General features: G+C 42.2%; 1 protein-coding gene across 2 annotated transcripts in view; it reads right to left on the bottom strand.

Moving 5' to 3' along the window:
• SLC25A39 (solute carrier family 25 member 39) overlaps positions 1-20,343 on the bottom strand; it is a 34,406-nt gene extending 14,063 nt beyond the window's left edge. The window contains exons 1-4 of one of the 2 annotated variants that reach the window (XM_073004190.2): positions 20,026-20,343; positions 6,694-6,794; positions 6,400-6,459; positions 3,726-3,770 (exon numbers count right to left, since the gene is read on the bottom strand). In XM_073004190.2, coding sequence (XP_072860291.2) covers positions 3,726-3,770; positions 6,400-6,459; positions 6,694-6,787 — 199 coding nt within the window. In that variant the 5' untranslated portion in view covers positions 6,788-6,794; positions 20,026-20,343. The remainder of the gene's footprint in view (positions 1-3,725; positions 3,771-6,399; positions 6,460-6,693; positions 6,795-20,025) is intronic. The other variant, XM_073004191.2, reaches the window with a different exon arrangement.
• Positions 20,344-21,232: the final 889 nt, after the last annotated feature.

Here is a 21,232-nt window from a genome sequence, read left to right on the forward strand (position 1 = left end):
AAGTGGGTCCTAGAGGAAATCAAGCCTGGACTATCTTGGAAGCACAAATGATGAAACTGAAGCTACTCTACTTTGGGCACATAAGAAGGCAAGATTATCTGGAAAAGACAGTAATGCTGGGAAAGGCTGCAGGCAGCAGGAAAAGAGGAAGACCAAATACGAGATAGATCGATTCCCTAAAGGAAGCCACAGTCTTGAGTTTACAGGAGCTGAGCAGGGCTGTTGAGAACAGGACATCTTTGAGATTTCTCATTCATAAGGTTACCATAAGTCAGAAGAGACTTAATGGCATACATCAACAACACTAAAGGAATGTGTTTCTGGTGCATGCTTGCTTTTGAATCAATTAAAGCACAGACTGTCAACGTTCTTAGATCCTGTGGAAACCAACCCCAGCTTTGGAATTTCCACATTGATACCGAAGACCTTCTTAGTCCTTAAATGTTTCACCCGTGAGACACTCAGGATATCATATCCTGCTCCATAACTTTTTAATGGGCACAGATTAAATGGAAGTTCAACAAAGTTCAGGGAAGACATGGTACACAAAAATAAAGAGAGAGAAAACAGAGGGAGGACAGACATCAGACAGGGAAGCTTGTTAGTTAAAGCCAAAGACACTTCCACCCTGCCCACCATACAGTGCTTGGTGTATTCTGTACTACTTGGTTTTCAGTTCAGTATTCAGCAATGCTCAACTTTCATTTTTTTTAAAAGCTAGAGTATTAGATTTTTAGCTTGCATGGTTGCAAACCACAATGGAAGGTTTCTCCCCCTCTCTCACCTCCAGCTCCCAGAGGAAAAAAAGAGGGCAATAAAATACAGTGGTGCCTCGCACAACGATGTTAATTGGTTCCCAAAAAAACACCGTTCTGTGAAACACCATTTCCCATAGGAATGCATTGAAAACCGGTTAATCCGTTCCAATCCGTCCAATGGCTTTCAATGGAGAAAACAAAAAATCACCAAAAATTAACAAAGACTCAGAACAACACCAAATTAAGTTTGCATAGGTTTCAGGAGGTGGGCTAACAATTGCAAGCATTTAAAACACTTTTCAAACAGTTTAAGGCACTTTTACAGGAGCGAAAAGGGACATCGTTGTGCGAAAATTCCCCATAGGAAACATCGTTGTGTGAGGCGGAAAATTTTTCAGGAAAAGCCATCGTTGTGTGAATTTATCATTGTGTGAGACACTCGTTGTGCGAGGCACCACTGTATTCTCCACTATTACTTCTAATCAGAAAGTTTACATTTGGGCAAGGGGGGTACACACTGTCCCAATTATAAGCACTGCAAACCTGAAGAAAAGTCATAGAAGAGAGATGCAGACCTTTCTGATGAAAGAGAAACCAGACAGGAGAATGATGTTCTCTAACATAATGAAATCATTATGTCAAAATCACCAAGTCTCTTGTAACAGAAGTCCCAAGCTCAATCAATGAGCTTAGTGATCAAGTTTATAATCTGGGTGCTCTTCTGGACCCAGCTTTTTCTTGAGAGTCCCAGACTGCAGCCATGTCCAGATCAGCCTTTAACCAACTTAGGCTAATTGCCCAACTCTACCCCTACTTCGATGAGGGTTCCCTCAGGACCTTTACACAGGCCCTGGTCATCTCCCAGACCAACTAGTGCAATGCTCTCTACATGAGGCTTCCCTTGGGCCTGATTCAAAGACTACAGTGGGTCCAGAATGCGGCAGCAAGACTGATTGTTGATGCAAGCAAATTTGATATCACTCCAGTTCTGGCTCTCCTTCACTTGCTGCCCATGGTGCCCTAGATCAAGTTCAAGGTCTTGACATTCATGTATAAAGCCCGTCACAGTTTACTTGTCGGAGAGTCTTTCCTCAACATCATCTGCCGGACCCACTAGATTATCACAGGTAAGGCTCCTCCAGATCACCACCCTGAGAGAGGCACATAAGTCTTCTAGAAGACACAGGGCCTTCTTTGTGGTGAGCCCAAATTTGTTGAATCATCTTCTGGAGGAGCTTCGCCAGGCCCCCAGTTGACTACGCTTTTTCATCTGCCTTTCTCTTTGTATTATTGGTCTGCGCCATCTGTTTTAATAGTGATTTACTGATTATTTTTAGTGTGTTTATTTTTATTTGGTGTATTTACTGTAAACTGCACAGAGTAGTGCCTTGGCACTAATGGGAGTGGCATAAAAGTTTAAATAAATAAATAAATAAATAAATAAATAAATAAATAAATAAATAAATAAATAGCCAAGTTTGATTTGTTTCATTATCTCTCTGTAGTATTATATTGCTGAATATTATTGCATTTTGATGAGATGTAAATATGTGCCCTAATTTTTCTCTATTCCCAAGCTTACTTGCATCTGCATACAGACATACACTAGGTTTCCATCCTTGTACAGTGGTGCCTCACTTAACGAGCGCACCATTTAACGACGAATCCACATAGCGATGCGGATTTTGCAATCGTTTTTACGATCGCATTGATGTTTTAATAGGGTAACCATTGCATTGCGATGATCGGGGTTTTGCTTACCGATCTTCGCATTACAATGTTAGGGAAACAGCTGATCGGCGGTTCCAAAATGGCCGCCGGATCAAGAAAATGGCTGCCCGCAGCGTTTTTGCGCCCTGCCCTCGCTTACCGAGGTGGCGAAAATGACGGCCGGATGGGGAATCTTCACTTACCGGTGAGTTGCCCCCCCCATAGGCACTCATTAAACGGAGCTTAATGTGTTCCTATGGGGTTTTTCTTTCCGTTTAGCGATGTTTCCGGATAGCGACGTTAATCCTGGAATGGATTAACGTCGCTATGCGGGGCACCACTGTATATTCCTTTTGGGGGGTCTTTTTAGCCTGAATAAAACTTACCTCTATTTCAAAGTTCTATTTTATATAGTTTCATTTCACGTGTCCTTTACTTGACCTGATAAACCCTTTATCTGACCTGACAAATAAGTGTTGGTGAAGAGCATGTCCTAACCAAATAACCAACTGGGAAGGTAGACGTTTATCATGAAGGAATATGATTAGTACCTGGGAAAGGAATTTGGTTATACAGATGTGCTGGCCATGGTTAGTGACATCAGACAATTATGTCTGGGAAGGCAATGTGTTATCAATCTGCTGATTAGAGAGATCTCTTGCAAATACATTATCATTTTCCTAATTAGTGAGGGATCTTATTGATGTATCAATTAGTAAGTAATTTTTCAAATATTTATTTATTTGATTTATATGCCGCCCATCTGGTCTATTCGACCACTCTGGGCGGCTTAATTTTGCCAATTAAGAAGGAATGGGCTGTGATACTAGTCAAGAGGCAGGTATTAACTGATCTAAAAGTATAAAAGATACATAGTTGCAGGCCCTGGTTGAGCTTCAGTGCAGGACATTCTGGAAAGTGTTGTGCAGTCCACCTGGCTGAAGAATAACTCCCCATTCTAATAATGGAGATAGGATATGATGGCTGATAGAAGACAAGCACAAATAAAACCAGAAACTTCCAGTTTGTAGCATAGTCTTAGCTAACATGCTATGCAGCAGGTCTTGAAGGGTAGGCAAACACTAATTCTTGCAATGGAGAAAGAATATGAACCTTTTCCCTTAGAGCAGAGGGGAGGGAGAGGGAAGGATAAAGGACCCACCACACTCTCCATTGCGAATGTGAGCAATAAAGGGTTCAGACTGCATCCAGAGCTGTCTGTAGCAGCTTAGATGGGAAAGCACCTGAAATACTCACATTTAGACTGGTGAATGCTCCAGGGTATACATTGTACTGACAACACTGAAAAACATAACATGGATATATTTAGTGATGGAGTGAAGGATAGAAAACAGCTATAGGGGAGAGAGAACCTTCAGCTGAGGCAAGGGTAGACACTGGGTGAAGAGCTTGGTTGCAGAAAAGTAACAGACAGTTGGCTTTTCACATGTATATAACTGATTTAATTTATTCTCAGATTTTATTTTAAAGTCTTTATGGCTTGGAGTGATGAGCTTGACAGCATGCAGCCAGTGCTTGATGAAATCTCAGAAGCAGTAAACCTGAGCACGACTCCCAAACAATACAAGTGGTACTGCTGTGAAGTGAGACATTGAGAACTGAAATAGGTAGATGGCTTAATATATGTAAAGAGGGCTAAATAATGTTGTTCAGTCCTATTTGCAAAAGGTATAAGCATGCTATGAACCGTGCAGGGAAGACTCTAGGCACCGTAATTACAGATCCATTCATCATGACATTACAAAGAAAGCTATGATCTGTTCTACAGTTACGTCCTACTACTGTAGTGATAATTTCAGGGTTAATTTTTAAATTCAAGAAAAACAGCCAGTACAGCACTGCCCCTCAGCAATACCATTTGAGAAGAGAAATAGGGATATGCACGTCAAAACCGTCCACAACATCAAAAACTCCAGGGTTGTGGAAAATGAACAGGGAAGATAGCTATTCTTTTTAAAGTGCAGGGAGTATACATTTGGTTTGGGAAACTCAAGAAAGGAGAAAAGGAATGACCTCTACACACTACAGTCAGCCTATGCCATTCTCCACCACACGATGTAATGATTGTCACCAACATGTCCAGCTTTAAAAGATTAGACATATTCATAGAGGACAAGGTTATCAGTGGCTTCCAATCATGAGAACAACGTGCTAAATCTAAGATCAGAGACAATATGCCTCTCAGCTCCAGTTCCATGTGCCCTCACATCCTGACGGTGAGTTTCCTAGTGGTTCACTGTGGGGGGAACGCTTCTCCCCAAAGTTGCTAAGCTGTTGGCTGATTCTTCAGTGTAGAGAAAACTCTCCTGGATGATGTCATAAACTGCTTCTGAGAGGGGGAGTTACCACCATTCTTCCCCTTTCTCATAGGTGATAGAGAGCTTGCTTAATTGCCTTTCCCTATCTGAACTCTGTAACCTATCTATATACTGTCACTATCTGTGAGCTTGTAAGGTTAATAAAAGCAAAGTCCTCCTGGGGGCAGGGCAGAATTCATTGGGAACCCATTCAGTGTTATTCTGCCTCTTCTACTAGTCGCCCACCAGGAGCACGGCTGGCAGAGACATCCCTGTGTGTGTGTGTAGCTGACTTCTTTAACCTCTATTTCTAAGAGACTCTTTGCTATCCTAATTATCTGGTGATCACCACAAAGCCCATAAGCCTGCTAAGTTCACGACTCCAACAGTTCACCATTGTAGGATTAGAACATTGGATTAGACATTGAATCAGTCTGCAGGAATAAAGCTCCTATGATTTTATTAACAGAAACACACAGCTCTGCAAGACCCACCACACTGTTCTTTTCCTCCCAAATTTCCTAAGTGCTCTTTCCTTCCCCATGTCTACCCCAGTACACACACACCCTCTAGTATCAGAACTGAGAGACTGTTGTCTCTCTCCTGGTGCTCTTTCTCTTTGTTCACAGACTCTCTGATCTTTAGTTCCCACCCCATCCTGTGATCCCTCTCTTTTTAAAGAGTTTGGGGGGGGGGGGCGCACAGAAGAAAGCAGCCATTTTCCACTTTGCCTCTGGTCCATGTGGAGCTGCCTAGAGGTCTTCTGGAAGAATAAATATACAGGTGTTGATTGCAAGTTCCTCTTGCTTGGTTAGAAAACCTTGCCATTCAGTAACTGAAGACAGTTTCAAGCTACTGACAGGTTTAAATTTACTGAAATTAATCATTCCTTCAAAAAATCCCAGATATCTGCAAAGCACATAACTTTTGGTTATCCCTAATATACAGTGGTGTCCCACTTGACGATTACCCCGCTCCACGACAAATCCGCTTTACAATGAAGTTTAAAACGATGTTTAAATGGGGAAAATTTGCTTTACGATGATCAGTTCCCTGCTTCGGGAACCAATTCTTCTCTAAATGACAATCTTAAAACAACTGATTGGCGGCTCTCAAAATGGCTCCCCACTGTGCAAAATGGCTCCCCGCTGTGTTTAGGATGGATTCCTCGCTTAACAGGCACCGGGAAATGGTCGTCCTATGGAGGATCTTTGCTGTATGATGAGTTTCAATGCATTTCAATGGGTTTTTTACTTTCGCTTGATGACGATTTCGTTCTACAGTGATTTTGCTGGAACGGATTATCGTCGTCAAGCGAGGCACCACTGTACATAGAAGGTTTCTAGGTTTCATAGTCTTGGAGCCACACGGAGGACAGATAAGAACACTGTCTTTTATCAGCACAAATGGCTGGGGGAGCATGCGTGCACACAACCCTCTATCTGTATTCTGAAATGGTACTAAGGGCTGCACTAAGTGTTTTCAAGGCTCACCCCAAGCCCTCATTGTACTTCTTGTGCTAGAATGACTGCAGAATTTGAGGCAGCAGTTCTCAGGAAACAATATTTCTAACTCCCTATTAGCTCATAGCTTGCAAAAGAAGAATGACTTACCTTTAGAGAATGGGGTCCTCTGGGCTTGCAGTCGGATCTTCACCACATCCAAAGGTGTAACTAAGAAGACATTATGAAAGTTTTTCATTATTTATTTATTTATTTATTCAATTTATATGCCGCCCAAACTACCCAGAGGTAGCATTAGATAGCATAAGGTAAAGGATGAAACCTCAGGTTCATTTAAGCCACACAGACATTTGGACAACATGTCACTAACCAATACATATTTTTGTATGCAGACATATTTCAAATGGTGTGGGACAAAATGCAGAACAAATACAAGATACCTACCAAAAAGAGAGGTGAAGAGGGCTCCGGTTCCAGATGCCAGCATCTGCTGCACAGGGGTGATGCCCCCCACACTTATAGATGAATTCTCAGCCATAGTTCACCTGCAAAACATAAAGTTAGCATTTTGCCTAGCTACCAGAAATGGCATCTCATCCATTGTTACATGGTGTACAATACTGTAGTGCTTTTTGAGAGGCATTTCAATACTGTCTGCTTGGCCCCCAAGCCTCTCCCTACCACCCCAAAGACAAGTCATTAAAAAGCTGGTTATGTTTGTGCAAATCCCAGTTTGTACATGGATTACTGTGATTGAAATGTTCTGGTTGTAAAATCCGTACCCTTATTATGCAACAATTTGCAGAAGGATTTGCAAACAAGAACTAGAAAGGTAACACTATTATTTATTGCACCTTATTGATAATGATGCATTTCTTAGTGGCTTTTCAAGAGTACAGTGGGGTCTTGACTTGAGAACTTAATCTGTATTGGAAGGCGGTTCTCAAGTCAAAAAGTCTGTAAGTCAAGTCTCCATTGACCTACAGTGCATTGAAAACCGATTAATCCCGTAACAGGTTGTTTTTGTTCCATTTTGGGTTTTTTCTGGTCTGTAAGTCAAATCTCAGTCTGCAAGTCAAACCTAAATTTTGCGGCCAGAGAAGTCTGTAACTCAAAAAGTCTGTAAGTCAAGCCGTCTGTAAGTCAAGGGTCCACTGTACAGTTGTCCTGAGGCAGTTTACAATACTAGCAGCAACAGCAATATAGGCTGCAACCCTCAGTTAAAGAAAATGAACCAATTTTAAGGTCATTTAAACACATCAAAAATGGGGCCAATCATATTTTTTGGGAGGGAGTTCCAAAATAGCAGGGGCTACCAGTGAAAAGGTCTTACTCTAATACCGACCAATCTTACAGAGCTTAATGGTGGGCTAGCAAAGAGGTGCTCCAATGGTAATCTTATCCCACAGTCTGGTTCATAAAGATGTGAGCAATTCTTTAAAATAAGCTGGGCCCAAGACATTTAAGGAAAGGATCATGCACCCCTGTTAAATACCAGCTGAAAAAGTGCCATCCAGAATGGCAGACTTTCTCATCCCAGTTCTTCCATCTGGATTAGGTTTCAACTTCATGTATCACAAGCACCTACTAAAGAGTTCCATAGCCTTCCTGAGATAGAAAAAAAATAGCATCACAGCTATGTGTCACCTCCATAATGGTGACACAGCATCTCTGGATGACGTTCCCAAACTGTTTCATGTAGATGTTAAATAACTGCATTTATTGGGCTGCTTGCTTTTTACTTCTGAAAATGAAAAGTAACCATCCCAAGAAATAGTTAAAGCTCTAAAATGAAAGCGTGGAACATACTGGCAAATACAGGTGATTTAGAATTTGGCTGAATAAATAGTAAGGTCTGGCCATATAATGAAAACAAGTCCAGAGATGGCCTACAGCAGCTTCCTTAAGCTGTAGAATGTAATGTACAAGAAACATTGGCGCTTAACGAGTGCCCTGCTCAACGATGAATTTGCATAACGATGGCCTTTGCTGGAAATTTTGCCGCCTCACCCAACAATGTTTCCTATGGGGGATTTTCGCATAACGATGTTTGGGACCTTGCTTCACTTAACGATGACAGTTTTAGGTCCCCTGTTTCGCTTAACGTTTTTTTTTTACAGCCCTGTTTTCGCTATTTTAAAAATATTCTAAAATGTTTAAAAAATGTTTAAAATGCTTGGAATCGTTAGTGCACCTAATAAAACCTTCGTTAAAGTAATTTGGCTTTGTTCTGAGTATTTTTGAATTTTTGGTGATTTTTTTTCACCACTGAAATGTATCGAATAGGCTCCTATTGGAACGGATTAACTGGTTTTCAATGCATTCCTATGGGAAATGGTGTTTCGCTCAACGATGTTTTCACATAACAATGTTTTTAATGGAACCAATTAACACCGTTATGTGAGGCACCACTGTATAAAACGACCCTAATTTTTTTGTTCAATTATTTAAGTATAAAGTATTGTTTTATACACGGAAAAATATGGTAATAAATCTTACAAACATTTATTGGAAAGAAACTGGCATAAAGTTTAACTGACTTGTGCCATCATTTATGGGTGCAATATTACAGAAAATCATATTTGCTTGTTCTGCCAAGTTATGCCATGTTATGAACATGACCTTGGTCTCAACATCTGGACACCATATGGGACCCTCTGCAAAATATGCAGCTAATGGTAACCTTCTCAATTATGCTGGTACAGTCTCTGTGCCAGATCGACCTCTTTGACTGCTGTTGAGACCTGCAGCAGCCACACCCAAACACAGCTACTGTATTTTACGTCCAGTGAAGTTAACAACTGTTATCTGCAGTTACAGAAAGAGGAGAGGCATCTTATACAAGCTCCTTATACAATCAGAAGGTGGCAAAGATCATAGTAGCTGCTGACTCATGATAAACAACAGCGTCTGAGCTCTTTGCAAGAAGAGCTAAAAGTGAAGCACTTTCGTACCATGTTGCTTTGCAAAGTAATTACTTAGCATGCACAGTTTGGGGAGTTCAATTTGATGATTTGCCAAATGGGGTATTTTTATTGTGTACAAAGCAACTGGAATTTCTAAGAAAAGCTTTTACATTGCAGGACAATGTGCCTGATACAGCCAGAGGGGTTGTGCACTCACACATTGCTGTAAACTGCACAAGAAAGATAGACAGATGTTTGATACAGTAGGCCACGTATTGTCCATACTGGAGCTATTTCACAGGCACAGCCTGCAGTCTTTAAAACATTTCTGCTTCTACTTAACTGACAGAGTAACTACTATGTCCTCCGGAAACTACTGCTTCAGTGAGTATCTTTCCTCATTTCCTCATTTCTTCCTCATTAACTCACTCACACACAGGAAGGTTGGGAAATGAGAAAGGCATTCATAGCATTCTCTCCTCATTTTCTCAAGGCCACTGTGTAGATTTCTATCTCCGAAAGACCTTAATGCTTAGAGTTGAACACTGTCATATCCAAGGACATTTAACAGAATCTTACAGTACAAGCTCGAAAGGAGGTCAGTGCAACTGGGCTATCTACCCAACACCAAGCACTCCTTGAAGTAATAAAAGGCATGTGGCAAAGCCACTCCAATCATCTGCATGACACAAGTGCTCAATAAATAACAGAACAGAATTTCTGAAAGTTTTACAGTGGGGCCTCGACTTACTAACTTAATTGGTACCGGAACTTTGGTCATAACTCGAAATGGCTGTAAGCACCATTTGCCATAGGAATGCATTGAAATGCAATTAATCCTTTCTGGCCAAAGAAAAAAAATCACCAAAAAACACTCCACCAAAAACCCCCAAACAAATTGCAAGACCCATCGAAGACGTGATTAACCCGTTCTGGCTGAAGGAAGAAAAAAAAGCAAAGCAAACAAACCATGCAAGACCCTTTGGAAATGCCAAAAAAAAAAAAAAAAAAAAAAAAAAAAAGCAAACAAATTGTGCAAGACCCATCAGAAATGGAAAAAAAGCAAAGCAAAAAGCAAACAAACCCCCCAAGACACATCGGAAATGGGGGGGAACCCAAAAAGCAAACAAACCCTGCAAGACCCATCAGAAACGAGAAAACCCAAAAAACAAAGACTGCAAGACCCATCACAGCACAGAAACATAACCGCCCAGCCCCAAACCCCTGTAAAACCCACCCAGAACAGTTTTTAAAAAGCAGAAAGCAGCACCTTACCAGACAGTCGGAAGCCTCCTCTGATTGCACACACTCTAACTGCTGGGGTGAAAGAGCTACAAAGAAGCAGCCTCTTTGCCACCAATGGTTAGCAATTTGAATTCCCTGCCTTTTTTCCCTGCCTTTTTCTGTTCATAACTTGAAGCTCCGGTCACAAGTAGAAGCAAAATTTTGCAGCTGGAGCTAGTCGTAACTCAAAATGGTCGTACAGTATGTCGGGACATTCGTACATCGAGGCACCACTGTATATTAGTAAGAAACCTCTGGCTGCTGACTTTCTGGTTCTTCACAGCAAACTGCGTCACCACTTTTCCAAGCTCTTTTCTTGTGCACAGAAATCAGCTCAAAATCTAATTGCAAGAAGCCTCAGGTCCATATGGTCAACTAAAGAAGGAAGACCACAACTAGAGATGTCAGTTTGAATCACAAGTGCTAACAGATGCAAGTGAAATCTACATTAGGGGTCCCCAACCTTTTTGGGACCGTGAACCGTTTGGGGGGGGTCTGGGCTGCGTGTGCAGACCGTTTGGGAGGCAGTGGCACCCCCATGCTCACGAGTGGACGTGTCATGCTCACGGAGGGGCGTGTCATGCTTGTGGAGGGGCATGTCATGCTTGTGGGTGCATGCGCATGACTGCGACACGCCCACCCGCAAGTGCAACACGCCCACCCACTCTCAAACTCTGCCTGGCTTCTAATTTCAGCCCAACCGGGAGCGGGAGCAGCAGTGGTGGCACCTTGGTGAGGAGTAGGTAAATAGCTCTACGTCATTAGCTAAGATAGTCATTTGGAGATTCTACTTATCATTTATGAGCTTATAAGAAAAACAAAAACAAAACAGCCCAACAGCAGCCAGTGCAGAAGTATTTATGATCTACAGGACAAGACTTTTATTTCACTCTTGCAAGGAGCCTGGTTGGGCTTAAGAGTGTGAGAGACATTTAAATAACTATTGACATGCCGCTGAAGACATAATGAGAGGTGTCACATGACCTTTGAGGTCACATGATTGCTGGAGCAACAGTGCTCTAAGCAGTTGGTCTTTGCCCACTTGCTGCTTTCCTGCCTCAGCAGCCATTGGGAGCAGAGTGAGTTAGAGACCTTGGCTTTTAAAAATTACTTACATTTACCTTTCATCCAGGCTTAACCATGGACTTTTCCAGCCATTCAGGTTCATAGTTTGTAGAAATGTACTCTGTATCAACAGACAGGATTGCTTCCTGTTTTGTCTATAGCTCTCTAAACTATATTAAGGCATTGCCTGGGTAGCGTAGGTTTAAGGTGGTGAGGTCTGGTACTTTCGAGAGGTTGCTGTTGTTTTTTAATGAGATAAATGGGTTCGTTAGAGGGCAGCCAGATGTAGGCTGGATTTCAATAACAGACTTCCCACACAGATGGGAAAGTGTAGCATTTGTGGGGATCCTTTTCTGGGTGCCCCCTTTCTGATGAAGCCGTGGGTGTAGTTGTTGGAAATGAAACAGAAATGAATTTCTGAAACATTTGCCCACTCTACATGATTAATTTGTGAATTTCATCCCTAGCATTCATTAGATTGTATTTGGTTGGGGTTGGGTGTTTCTCATCTAGGTCAGGAAGAAGGAGAGGAGTCGTCTTCTTAACTTTAACAATTTCTGATTTATTAACATTTAACTGTTCAATATTATCTGAAAATGGATCCAACAGACTATCCCAGCCTGTTTACCCATGGGATTCCGAGGGCTATTCTAGGTTTGAGTCACATTTAAATATGTCAAACTGTGAGGTAGTGCAGAAGAGAAGGTGAGTTTCAGTGAGCTCCCAAAAAGCACATGGGGTCTTACTGCACTCAGCATCACAGCACCCAGGATCTAGCATTTCACTTGCTGGCATGAGGGGTGAATAAGGTATAGTCCGATCCATTGCGTGTCTTGGTTCTAGACAATTGGATGGATGGCAGATAGGGAGGTTTTTCTTCCAAGTCTGTGGCCAGCCGAGTACGAGCTGTTCAGGGGACATCTCTGACCGGGGGCTTGGGACTCACCCGCTTAGGATTGGAGAGGGGATAAGAGATATCCCTAGAGCCTGCACCAGGGATCCACATGACATCCAGGCCCCTCTGCAGGATGAGAGTGATTGAAGTTTAAAATCAATAAAGGGTGGCCCTAGTTAACTCCAACACCTGTGTCCGTCTCTTTATTTTGGGAGTGGATGGGCAGAGATTAAATAACAGTGGTGGAGAAAAACATTGAATATTAATTTCATGAACTTTAAAATATCATGTGAAAAAATATACAGTGTTTTCAAAATTCGTAGTATTACAGTGGTACCTCGCTTAATGGGCGCCCCGTTTAACGACGAAATCACATAGCGATTAACTTTTTGCAATCGCTTTGCGATGTTCCCTATGGGGAAAAATTACTTTGCAATGATCGGTACCCTGTTTCGCTTACCGATTATGGCAAAGCGATGATTTTTTAACAGCTGATTGGCGGTTCCAAAATGGCCGCCTGTTGTTTTCTGGGATAGATTCCTCGCTTACCGAGCAGCGAAAATGGCCACCGTATGGAGGATTTTCGCTTAAAGGTGAGTCTGAAGCCCATAGGAACGCATTGAAGGGGTTTCAATGCATTCCTATGGGCTTTTTAATATCACATAGCAACGAAATCACTTTGCAGCAATTTTTCCTGCACCGATTATCATTGCTATGTGAGGCACCACTGTACTGTATATTTGAGTGTCAATATTCAACAAGGGACCACAAAGGAATGTTTTAACTACAAAAATTCTCAAATGCTTTCCAGAGAGTTTAAATGTCTCTACATTTTCTCTTTTGCATTCTTTTTCAACAGCTCCACAATTCATCCCAAAAGCAGTCTTGACTGCCACTAGCAAAGTTCCATCTCCCACCCCTCCAAATGTAGGATATCCACAAGAATAATCACACTATACTGACACTATACTGATTTCCTACTGATTCTGCCTCTTATCACGCAAGAGGTGAATTACCGAGACAGGGCTGACATGATCAGCATTGCTGATTTATCAAGAAAACATCAAACTAGTAGCATTCCCATTTGGACATAAGAAAAAAAGCTCTCCTCTTTCTCTTGATCCTGAAGGATAGAGATCCAAGAGTTGGACCCTTATAAATTTTAAACAGAAGTTTCCAAGAGCTGCAGATGGAGATGGTATTTGTAGCAAAATGTGACAGATTGCTACCACTGATCATACAGATAAAAGGTAAAATCAATGGAAGAAGCAGTGCAGGAAGAATAATCAATTATTGGTCTGGATACAACACAATATCACATTTTAGAGTTGTTGAATGCATGGTCAGAATGGCCACAATGACATCCAGCCTCTAATAGGAAAGGAATGAGAAGACCACCATCTCTTCAATTGGACGTGTTGGAGTAAGATGTTCCTTGCATAAAAATTGAATTTCCCTTTTTCCTCTTTCATAACGAGCTCACCATATAACGACAAATCCGCATAGTGATCTATTTTTTTAGATCACTAATGTGATCGCATTGCGATGTTTTAATGGGTAAAACATCGCATTGCGATGATCGGCAAGCCTTTCACTTACCGATTTTCGCATTGCGATGTTTTTAAACAGCTGATCGGTGGTTCCAAAATGGCCGCCGGATGACCAAAATGGCCGCCACAACCATTTTCGCGCGGTTTCCTCGCTTACCGAGGGCGCTAAAATGGCGGCGCTATGAAGGAACTTCGCATAACAGTGAGTTTGGGCCCCATAGGAACGCATTGAGCAAAGTTTAATGCGTTCCTATGGGATTTTCCATTCCGTTTAGCGATATTTCCACACAGCGACGATTAATCCAGAACGCATTAATGTTGCTATGCGGGGCACCACTGTACTGGGCAATGGAAAGGAATAGTGGAGTATTGGATGGTAGAGCTCTTTGTGGTACATGGCGGGTCCTACATACAACTAAACTACATCAGGGCCTGAAGACAGAATTCTACTCACACTGAAGCAAAACTGCTCCCTTTCAGTCTTGTTCAACTACTGGGTGACAACAACAATATACAGTGGTGCCCCGCATAACGAGCGCTTCGTTTAACGACCAATGCACATAGTGATGTGTTTTTTGCAATCGTTTTTGCGATTGCATTGCGAAGTTTTAGACAATAAAACATCGCTTTGCGATGATCAGTAAGCGTTTCGCTTACCGATTATCGCATAACGATGTTTTTTAAACAGCTGATTGGCGGTTCCAAAATGGCCGCCCGCAGTGTTTTCGCACCCGGACAGCGAAAATGGCAGCCGCATGGAGGATTTTCGCAGAACAGTGAGTTTTTTGCCCATAGGAACGCATTAAACGTGTTTTAATGCGTTCCTATACGCTTTTTTGTTCCACATAGCGACGATTTTTTCGGAACGGATTATCGTCGCTATGCGGGGCACCACTGTATTTTGACATATGTTGTGTTCTGCCTACATGGAAGAAACAAAATAGGCTTTGTTTTGTTCTACGAGATACCAAGATTCCTTTCCTTTTTATTTGTTCCTTGTTGGCTGCGGCTCTTCCACCCTGGCGGCGGTGGCAAACAAGCAGCAGCAGGAAAGGAAAAGGAAAGGAAGAGAGAGGGAGGGAACAAGCGACAGACTGTCAAGATGGACGGATGGACAGGTGCGAGCTCTTCGCAGGGCAGGCTGCGCAAGGAGACGGGGAGGGGAGCGCACACGAGAAGGCTGCTCTCTCAGTATCACCCTCTCACGGCACATCTGGGCAGGGAGCAGAGGAGTGCCAGGCAGGAGAAAGGAGAAGCGAGCAGGGACCCTCCTTCAGCTCAGCCACAGAGAGGATGCATCAGCAGCCTCAGTGACCCGTGAAGAGCGGGGGGGGGGGAGAGAGAGCTAAAAGTAGAAGCTACAGTGGCGCCAAACCCCTGAGGGAGAAGACTGCCAGCCAGGGAGAGGGCTCCCCTTCTGGGCGCTTGGATGCTTCAGGTGGGCAGGCGGGACCCAGCCCCTACGAGGCGGTGAGGAAGCCCCGTCCCGCTCCAGGTTGGCCTGATATTAGAAGCCAGGCAGATTTTCAGGGTGGGTGGGCGTGTTGCGCTTTGCTGGTGGGCGTGCTGCGCTCATGCGTGTGCATACAAGTGCAACACGCCCCCTGTGCATGTGCGGGGGCGCGGAGATTCGTGTCCTCAGCCCAGTTAAAGGAAGCCCACGGACTGGCGCTGGGCCGTGGACGAGGGGTTGACGACCCCTGATCTAGATAAATACGCTCCATAATGTATGTATTTTGGGATTTGATAGCCTAGACAATTGGGGGACAGACTGGCAATACGTACAGTTCTCTTTCCAGAGAGAATTATACTCCTAGCATATCTGAGATAACAAAACTAATTTTATAGTCCTACAACACCTTCATGTACAACCTTGTCCACAAATGTTGTCACTATATCTAAGAACTAGGAATCTATATTATTCACAAACATTATGTTTTCCTCCTGGCAGGGAACATAAAGCTTTTATTACTCCCATGTGCTTTTTTCCCCACATGGCGAGCTAAAAAGAATACAGATGACTTGACAGAGTAATGAATTTTGTGTAGGATAGAATAAGGAATTTAAGAGAGACCCAAACAAACTATTAATATATCCTATACAACGAAAGTCAACAAATATCCAAATACTGTATTTTACACATTTCTATCAAGGGTTCATTTGGAAACTTAAAAGTGTGAATTTGCTTGGCAAAAATAATCATTCCATCTAGCTAACACTGGAATAAGAGGTGTGCCAAGAACACTAAAGACCTTGAGAAGAGAATTCTCAACACCATGGCTGAACTATAATTGCTGGCTTCTCTGTGGGAAGCCATAATGCCTTAACAGGCTTAAAATAGATTTGCAGTTATTCCCAAAAGCTGTATATGCTAGCTCAGCATGCACAAGATCTGGTGCTCAAACCACCAAAGTGGATTTCAGAGTGTATTCTTGATTGCACAAATAAGCAGAGGGTGGGAGAAAGGCGGCAGCATATATGTGTTTTACCTAAAATAAGCCTTTCATTCTCATATGGTACACTGGAGTCCAAGATTTCAGATTCCTACTAGTTGTGCTAATCATGCTCCACACTGCACTGATGAGGGCTATTTAGGTGTAGAATTAAAAAAAAAAGCTGAATGACACTTTTATGGGGCCTTCAAAGCATTGGAAACAGTTGAAGTTTTTAGTTCAGCATGTTTTTTCTCACACTGGGCGCTGCAGGCGGTAAAGGGAGAAACAGCAGTCCCACAAATATCCTAACTAGGTGTTGTGTTTGTTAGGGTATCTGTGAACGTAATATTTGAAAAGGGAGATTCTCAAGCTTGCTGCATCAGCCTGGGACATCTCACTTCACCTAAAGCAATGCTGGACACAGAGGAATGGCAATCAAATGCTTCTGCTCTCTTTAAAAAAGAAATAGAAACCTCCGCACAAGGCCATAGAGAATGCATTAGGTGACTAATAACCTTTCGCCTACATACTGTAGATTCGGGGCAAGACTTTCAGTCTACATTGTTTGAGGTGAGAAAATAAAGACACCTCAAGCTGATGCAATAAGCTAGGAGACTGCTTTTACATAAATCATGACTATGCAATACAGTACCTGGTCGGGAAAAGGGTTTGGATGGCTCTGTTTCCCTGTCCAACACCTCAAGCTTTGCAATGCCCAGCTTGATGAAGAGTACAGATGGACCCTAAAGCTCATTTGTTTCTAACACTTTAGTGATCCTATAAAGGTATTACTCACCAGTATATCTAGATCTGGACTTTGTAAAACAACTACGTGGTTTTTCTTCTTCTTTAGGCTCAGGGGTTTATTGGGGGGAATGCCAAGTGGGGATACTTGAAAAAAAGCAAATTATCTTTATTGTTCATTCACCAAATGTTTTCTCCCAGTTGATCTCCTTCATATATGTAAAAAGGAACATTTTTCTCCTCAAAAAACTCCTTCCCAAGTACTCCATAACAACTAATACTTTTAGATATTTCTCCAGACCTTAAAAAAGGCACTACAGAAAAGACAAACTTCAAAATTAATCATTTTAGTGATAAAAAGCATGAGAATACGGTATGTTATCAAAGCACATTAAACATTTACCCTGCAGTCAAGAGTGAAAGAACAATTATGACCTGCTTAAACAACCCCCCTCTCTCTCAGTATTGGCTCACCTCCAAGCAAAAAGCATGTTTCCTTAATGCTGACCTCCAAGTGTTTTTACTGCAACATAAATTATAATTCACCATCTATTTGGAGGCCACAGACCCTCACTAAACACTGTAGTGGAAAAATTATAGAACTGAACGCCTCCCAGATATAAACACTTTCTCTCTCCCCCCAACTGAAGCTATCCCGCATCTTAATATTTACTCATCTTTTCTCTTCCACTCTAGTACTTACATTGCCTATAGCAGAGGTGGAAAATCTGTGGCCACCCTAATGCTACAGATTTACAACTCCCATCATCTTTAAACCAATGTCCACAATGGCTGGGACTGAGAGGATTTGTAGAGCCACCTATTCCTTCTCTCAGCCTTAGACAACATTCTGTTCATTCTTGGCATCAAAGTAGATACAACAAAAAACAGACTGTGATCATCTGTTGGATTACACAGGCGCGCGCGGGGGGGGGGGGGCTAAAGCAGTGCTTGCTGGTTGCTGGGGATCTTGTTAAAGACACTGGACTAGGTGACCCTTGATCTGCTCAGTAAACTGCTTCATAATCAATAGGCAAGAACACCCAGACTATTTACAATTTAACTCTCCAGAGATCCTGAGCTTAACACATCACTGGGCTCCAACAGTAAAGGAAAACATAACAAAAGAATAGAATGTACAGGACTGAAGCTAGCCCACTGATTATGCAGTAGAATGTGAATTACTTCCTTCCTGAAATGAAGTAAGAATTCTTGAGAACATAAATTCAAAGAATATTCTCAGAGACAAAGTGCCCTTATATATATACTGGACAAACTACATTATTTGTGCACTATATACTGTATTATATGTGTGAAAATATTTATATATCTCAACTATTTTTAAAGTTCCATTAATTCATGTATTATATAGGAACTAAAATTCCCTATCTTCAAGTTTACAAGGCATAAGAGCAATTTGGCATTTCAACCCCCACCCCCATTAATACATAAGTCTAAGTCATTACTCTATTTGGTAATAGGCCCTTTTATTGTTAAAACTCTAACCCTAAATGGCCATCCAAACTCTTGGAGTAACCAGACAGCTATCCTTCTCTTGGGACAATAAGCAGTAGTTGCTCCAGCTACACTGTCACTTGACAATTAAATTTCCTCTGCCCCCACATCATCTAACTAAGGGCTTCCGCACTGGGCAGTTGCCCTTTCAAAAAAATTGAAACAGAAGGACCCATTTTAATTTGAGTTCCTATTGATAACTTTTCATGTTGCAAGAAGCTTGGAATAGAGCAGGGTGGGTTTGATTTAAATCAAACTGATTTAAATAAAGTATTAGATTGGTTGGAAATGGACCACCTGTTTTCATTTCTTAGACAAGGCTTCTAGTGAAATTAGGCACAGAAAACTAAGCACAGCTTGCCCCTCTCTGCCACATGACCTTGCCAGTTCCAAAAAGGATATACTGCATGCTAACTGGATTCGGGCTGCCAGTAGTGCTTAGAGACAGATGAAGAAGCATAGATGCCTGTGTACCAACTTCACAACAGTTCTCTCTTTCCACTTTACATCAAATCTTAAATCCAGCACTCTTATTTTATAAAGAGGCAACAGCACAGACGTTTCAAAAATCTTGTACATAATATATACTCATTATAAAGAAGGTATATGTTACATGCCATCAAGTCAGAACTGATTTGTAATAATATACTGTAATAATCTTAGAGCTGCAGAGCTGGAAGGGACCCTAGATCATCAAGTCCAGCCCCATTCAGGAGGCAGGGTGGGGTGTTGAACTGCAGCCAGATACCTAAATCACTGAGCTATCCAGCAGGTCACAGTGATCCTAACACTTTGGGTTTAAGTGAAATATTTAATGAGTGGTTTTATGAACCTCTATGGCCAAGTTGAGATTCCTAAGTCGAAGCTTGTCACTCTACATCACACAAAGCATTTCAGAAGGCATGCAATTACATAAGCCTAACAATACATTTAAAACAGTGGTCTCCTTGGAGCAGAAAATTATAAACCTTTGGACAATTACTGTATATAAATTATACTATACATCCTCACACTTTGATCGGCTACATTCGTGGTAGCAAAGTCTAACAGGGGCTATTAGCCAGGTCTACTAAGGATAATATAGGTGGTCCTTATTCCAAAAGCAACAGACACTGAGTACTAAATCCTAGGAATGACCACTTAAGTGAGGCCATCAACTAAATCCCATGCTTGTGGATTCAAGAAGTTAAATCTGACTAGTAAATATGGGATACAGGAGGCGGCCTGATCCACCAGGTCTCTCCATATACAACATCACGCAGTTCAAAAGTTCTTACCGAGATCCCATCTCTCTCTTGCTGCAAAAGGTAACCATTCCATTTCCAGCACCAATTAGCAGGATTTTTTTTCCAGCAAGTTCCCAACCCTGCAGCACTACTCACCTTCACCTGCTCAACCTAGCCATGTGCGCGCCTATTTCTTTTGCTCCCCGTCCACCGGCAGGTCTACTTAAAAAGGCATAAGGTGCATCTTTAAGAACATCTCCTCGGAGGATTCCCATTTGCCTCTTTCTTAAGGCGAGCTCAAATCGTTGCTAGTCTTCTCCCCCCCGCAAAGAAACCCACCCTCTCCAAACACGAGACGGCGGGCGGGAGGAGGAGGAGGAGGAGGAGGACTTTACACAACGTCTGAGGCCGCCGGGCGACTCAGGGCAAAGGACGGACCGCCCCTTAGCGAAAGAGTGCGCGGGCACTGCTTCCGGGTCAGGCCACGCAATGGCCGATGGGAAGCGGGAAATGGTAACTGCAATGCCTAGTAGTCCATGGATGTATGAAAAAAAAAGGAGGGTGTCCGAGTACGTACGCTGTTCAAATCCAAGTTGTCAAGCGAAAACCGTGTCAGCGGCTCCAGATTTTCCCGTGCAATTTTTTTCGCATATTTATACAATAGGAAAGCTTGTAAAGTGGCTTTGAAGAAGAATATTTATATATGAGTATTGAAGCCAGCAGTAACTAAATATATAAATTATATTCTATGGCTTTAGTATTGTACATGCATTTGAAAAGGACTGCAATCCATGAACTCTCGCGCTAAAATGACTCTGCTAGGGCTAAATATACCAAAAGTTTTTTTTTTGTTTTTTTGTTTTTTGAAAATTGTGAAACCGATTACCTGGCACCCTCTTCGAAAATTGCCTTTTTTAATGTGATGTTCTACGCTCGGCTCTGAAATAAGTCCTGCTGTATTTAATAAGGTTTTACGTGTCTCTCTTTTCTATCGTGGCATAGCTCTATTTCTTGGCATTTCATATTACTGTATAAATTTTATATATGCACGTTGAACATACGTACAGCATCGGCAGTTAGTAGATTGTTGTAGTCATGCACACACGCTGTCCACGCAAACGTTAAGCTCTCCCCTAATTCAGTTTGATTAACTTCCATCTTGTAGCCTATGCAGACATGGCGGGAGTATCATTCTGTGACGGGTTTGCATGAAGACTGCATGTAGAAGAGGACTTTCTCCCCTTGTGCTTGTCCGAAGACAAACGCATGGTTCAAGATATAGTTTCTAATTGACCGTGTGGACGAAGCAGTGCAAAACTAAGGACAGAACCTTTTTTTAACGATTTGAATTTCATAAGTGCAT

This window comes from Pogona vitticeps, chromosome 6, assembly GCF_051106095.1.
Source record: "Pogona vitticeps strain Pit_001003342236 chromosome 6, PviZW2.1, whole genome shotgun sequence".
In the NCBI taxonomy this organism is placed as follows: Eukaryota; Metazoa; Chordata; class Lepidosauria; order Squamata; family Agamidae; genus Pogona; species Pogona vitticeps.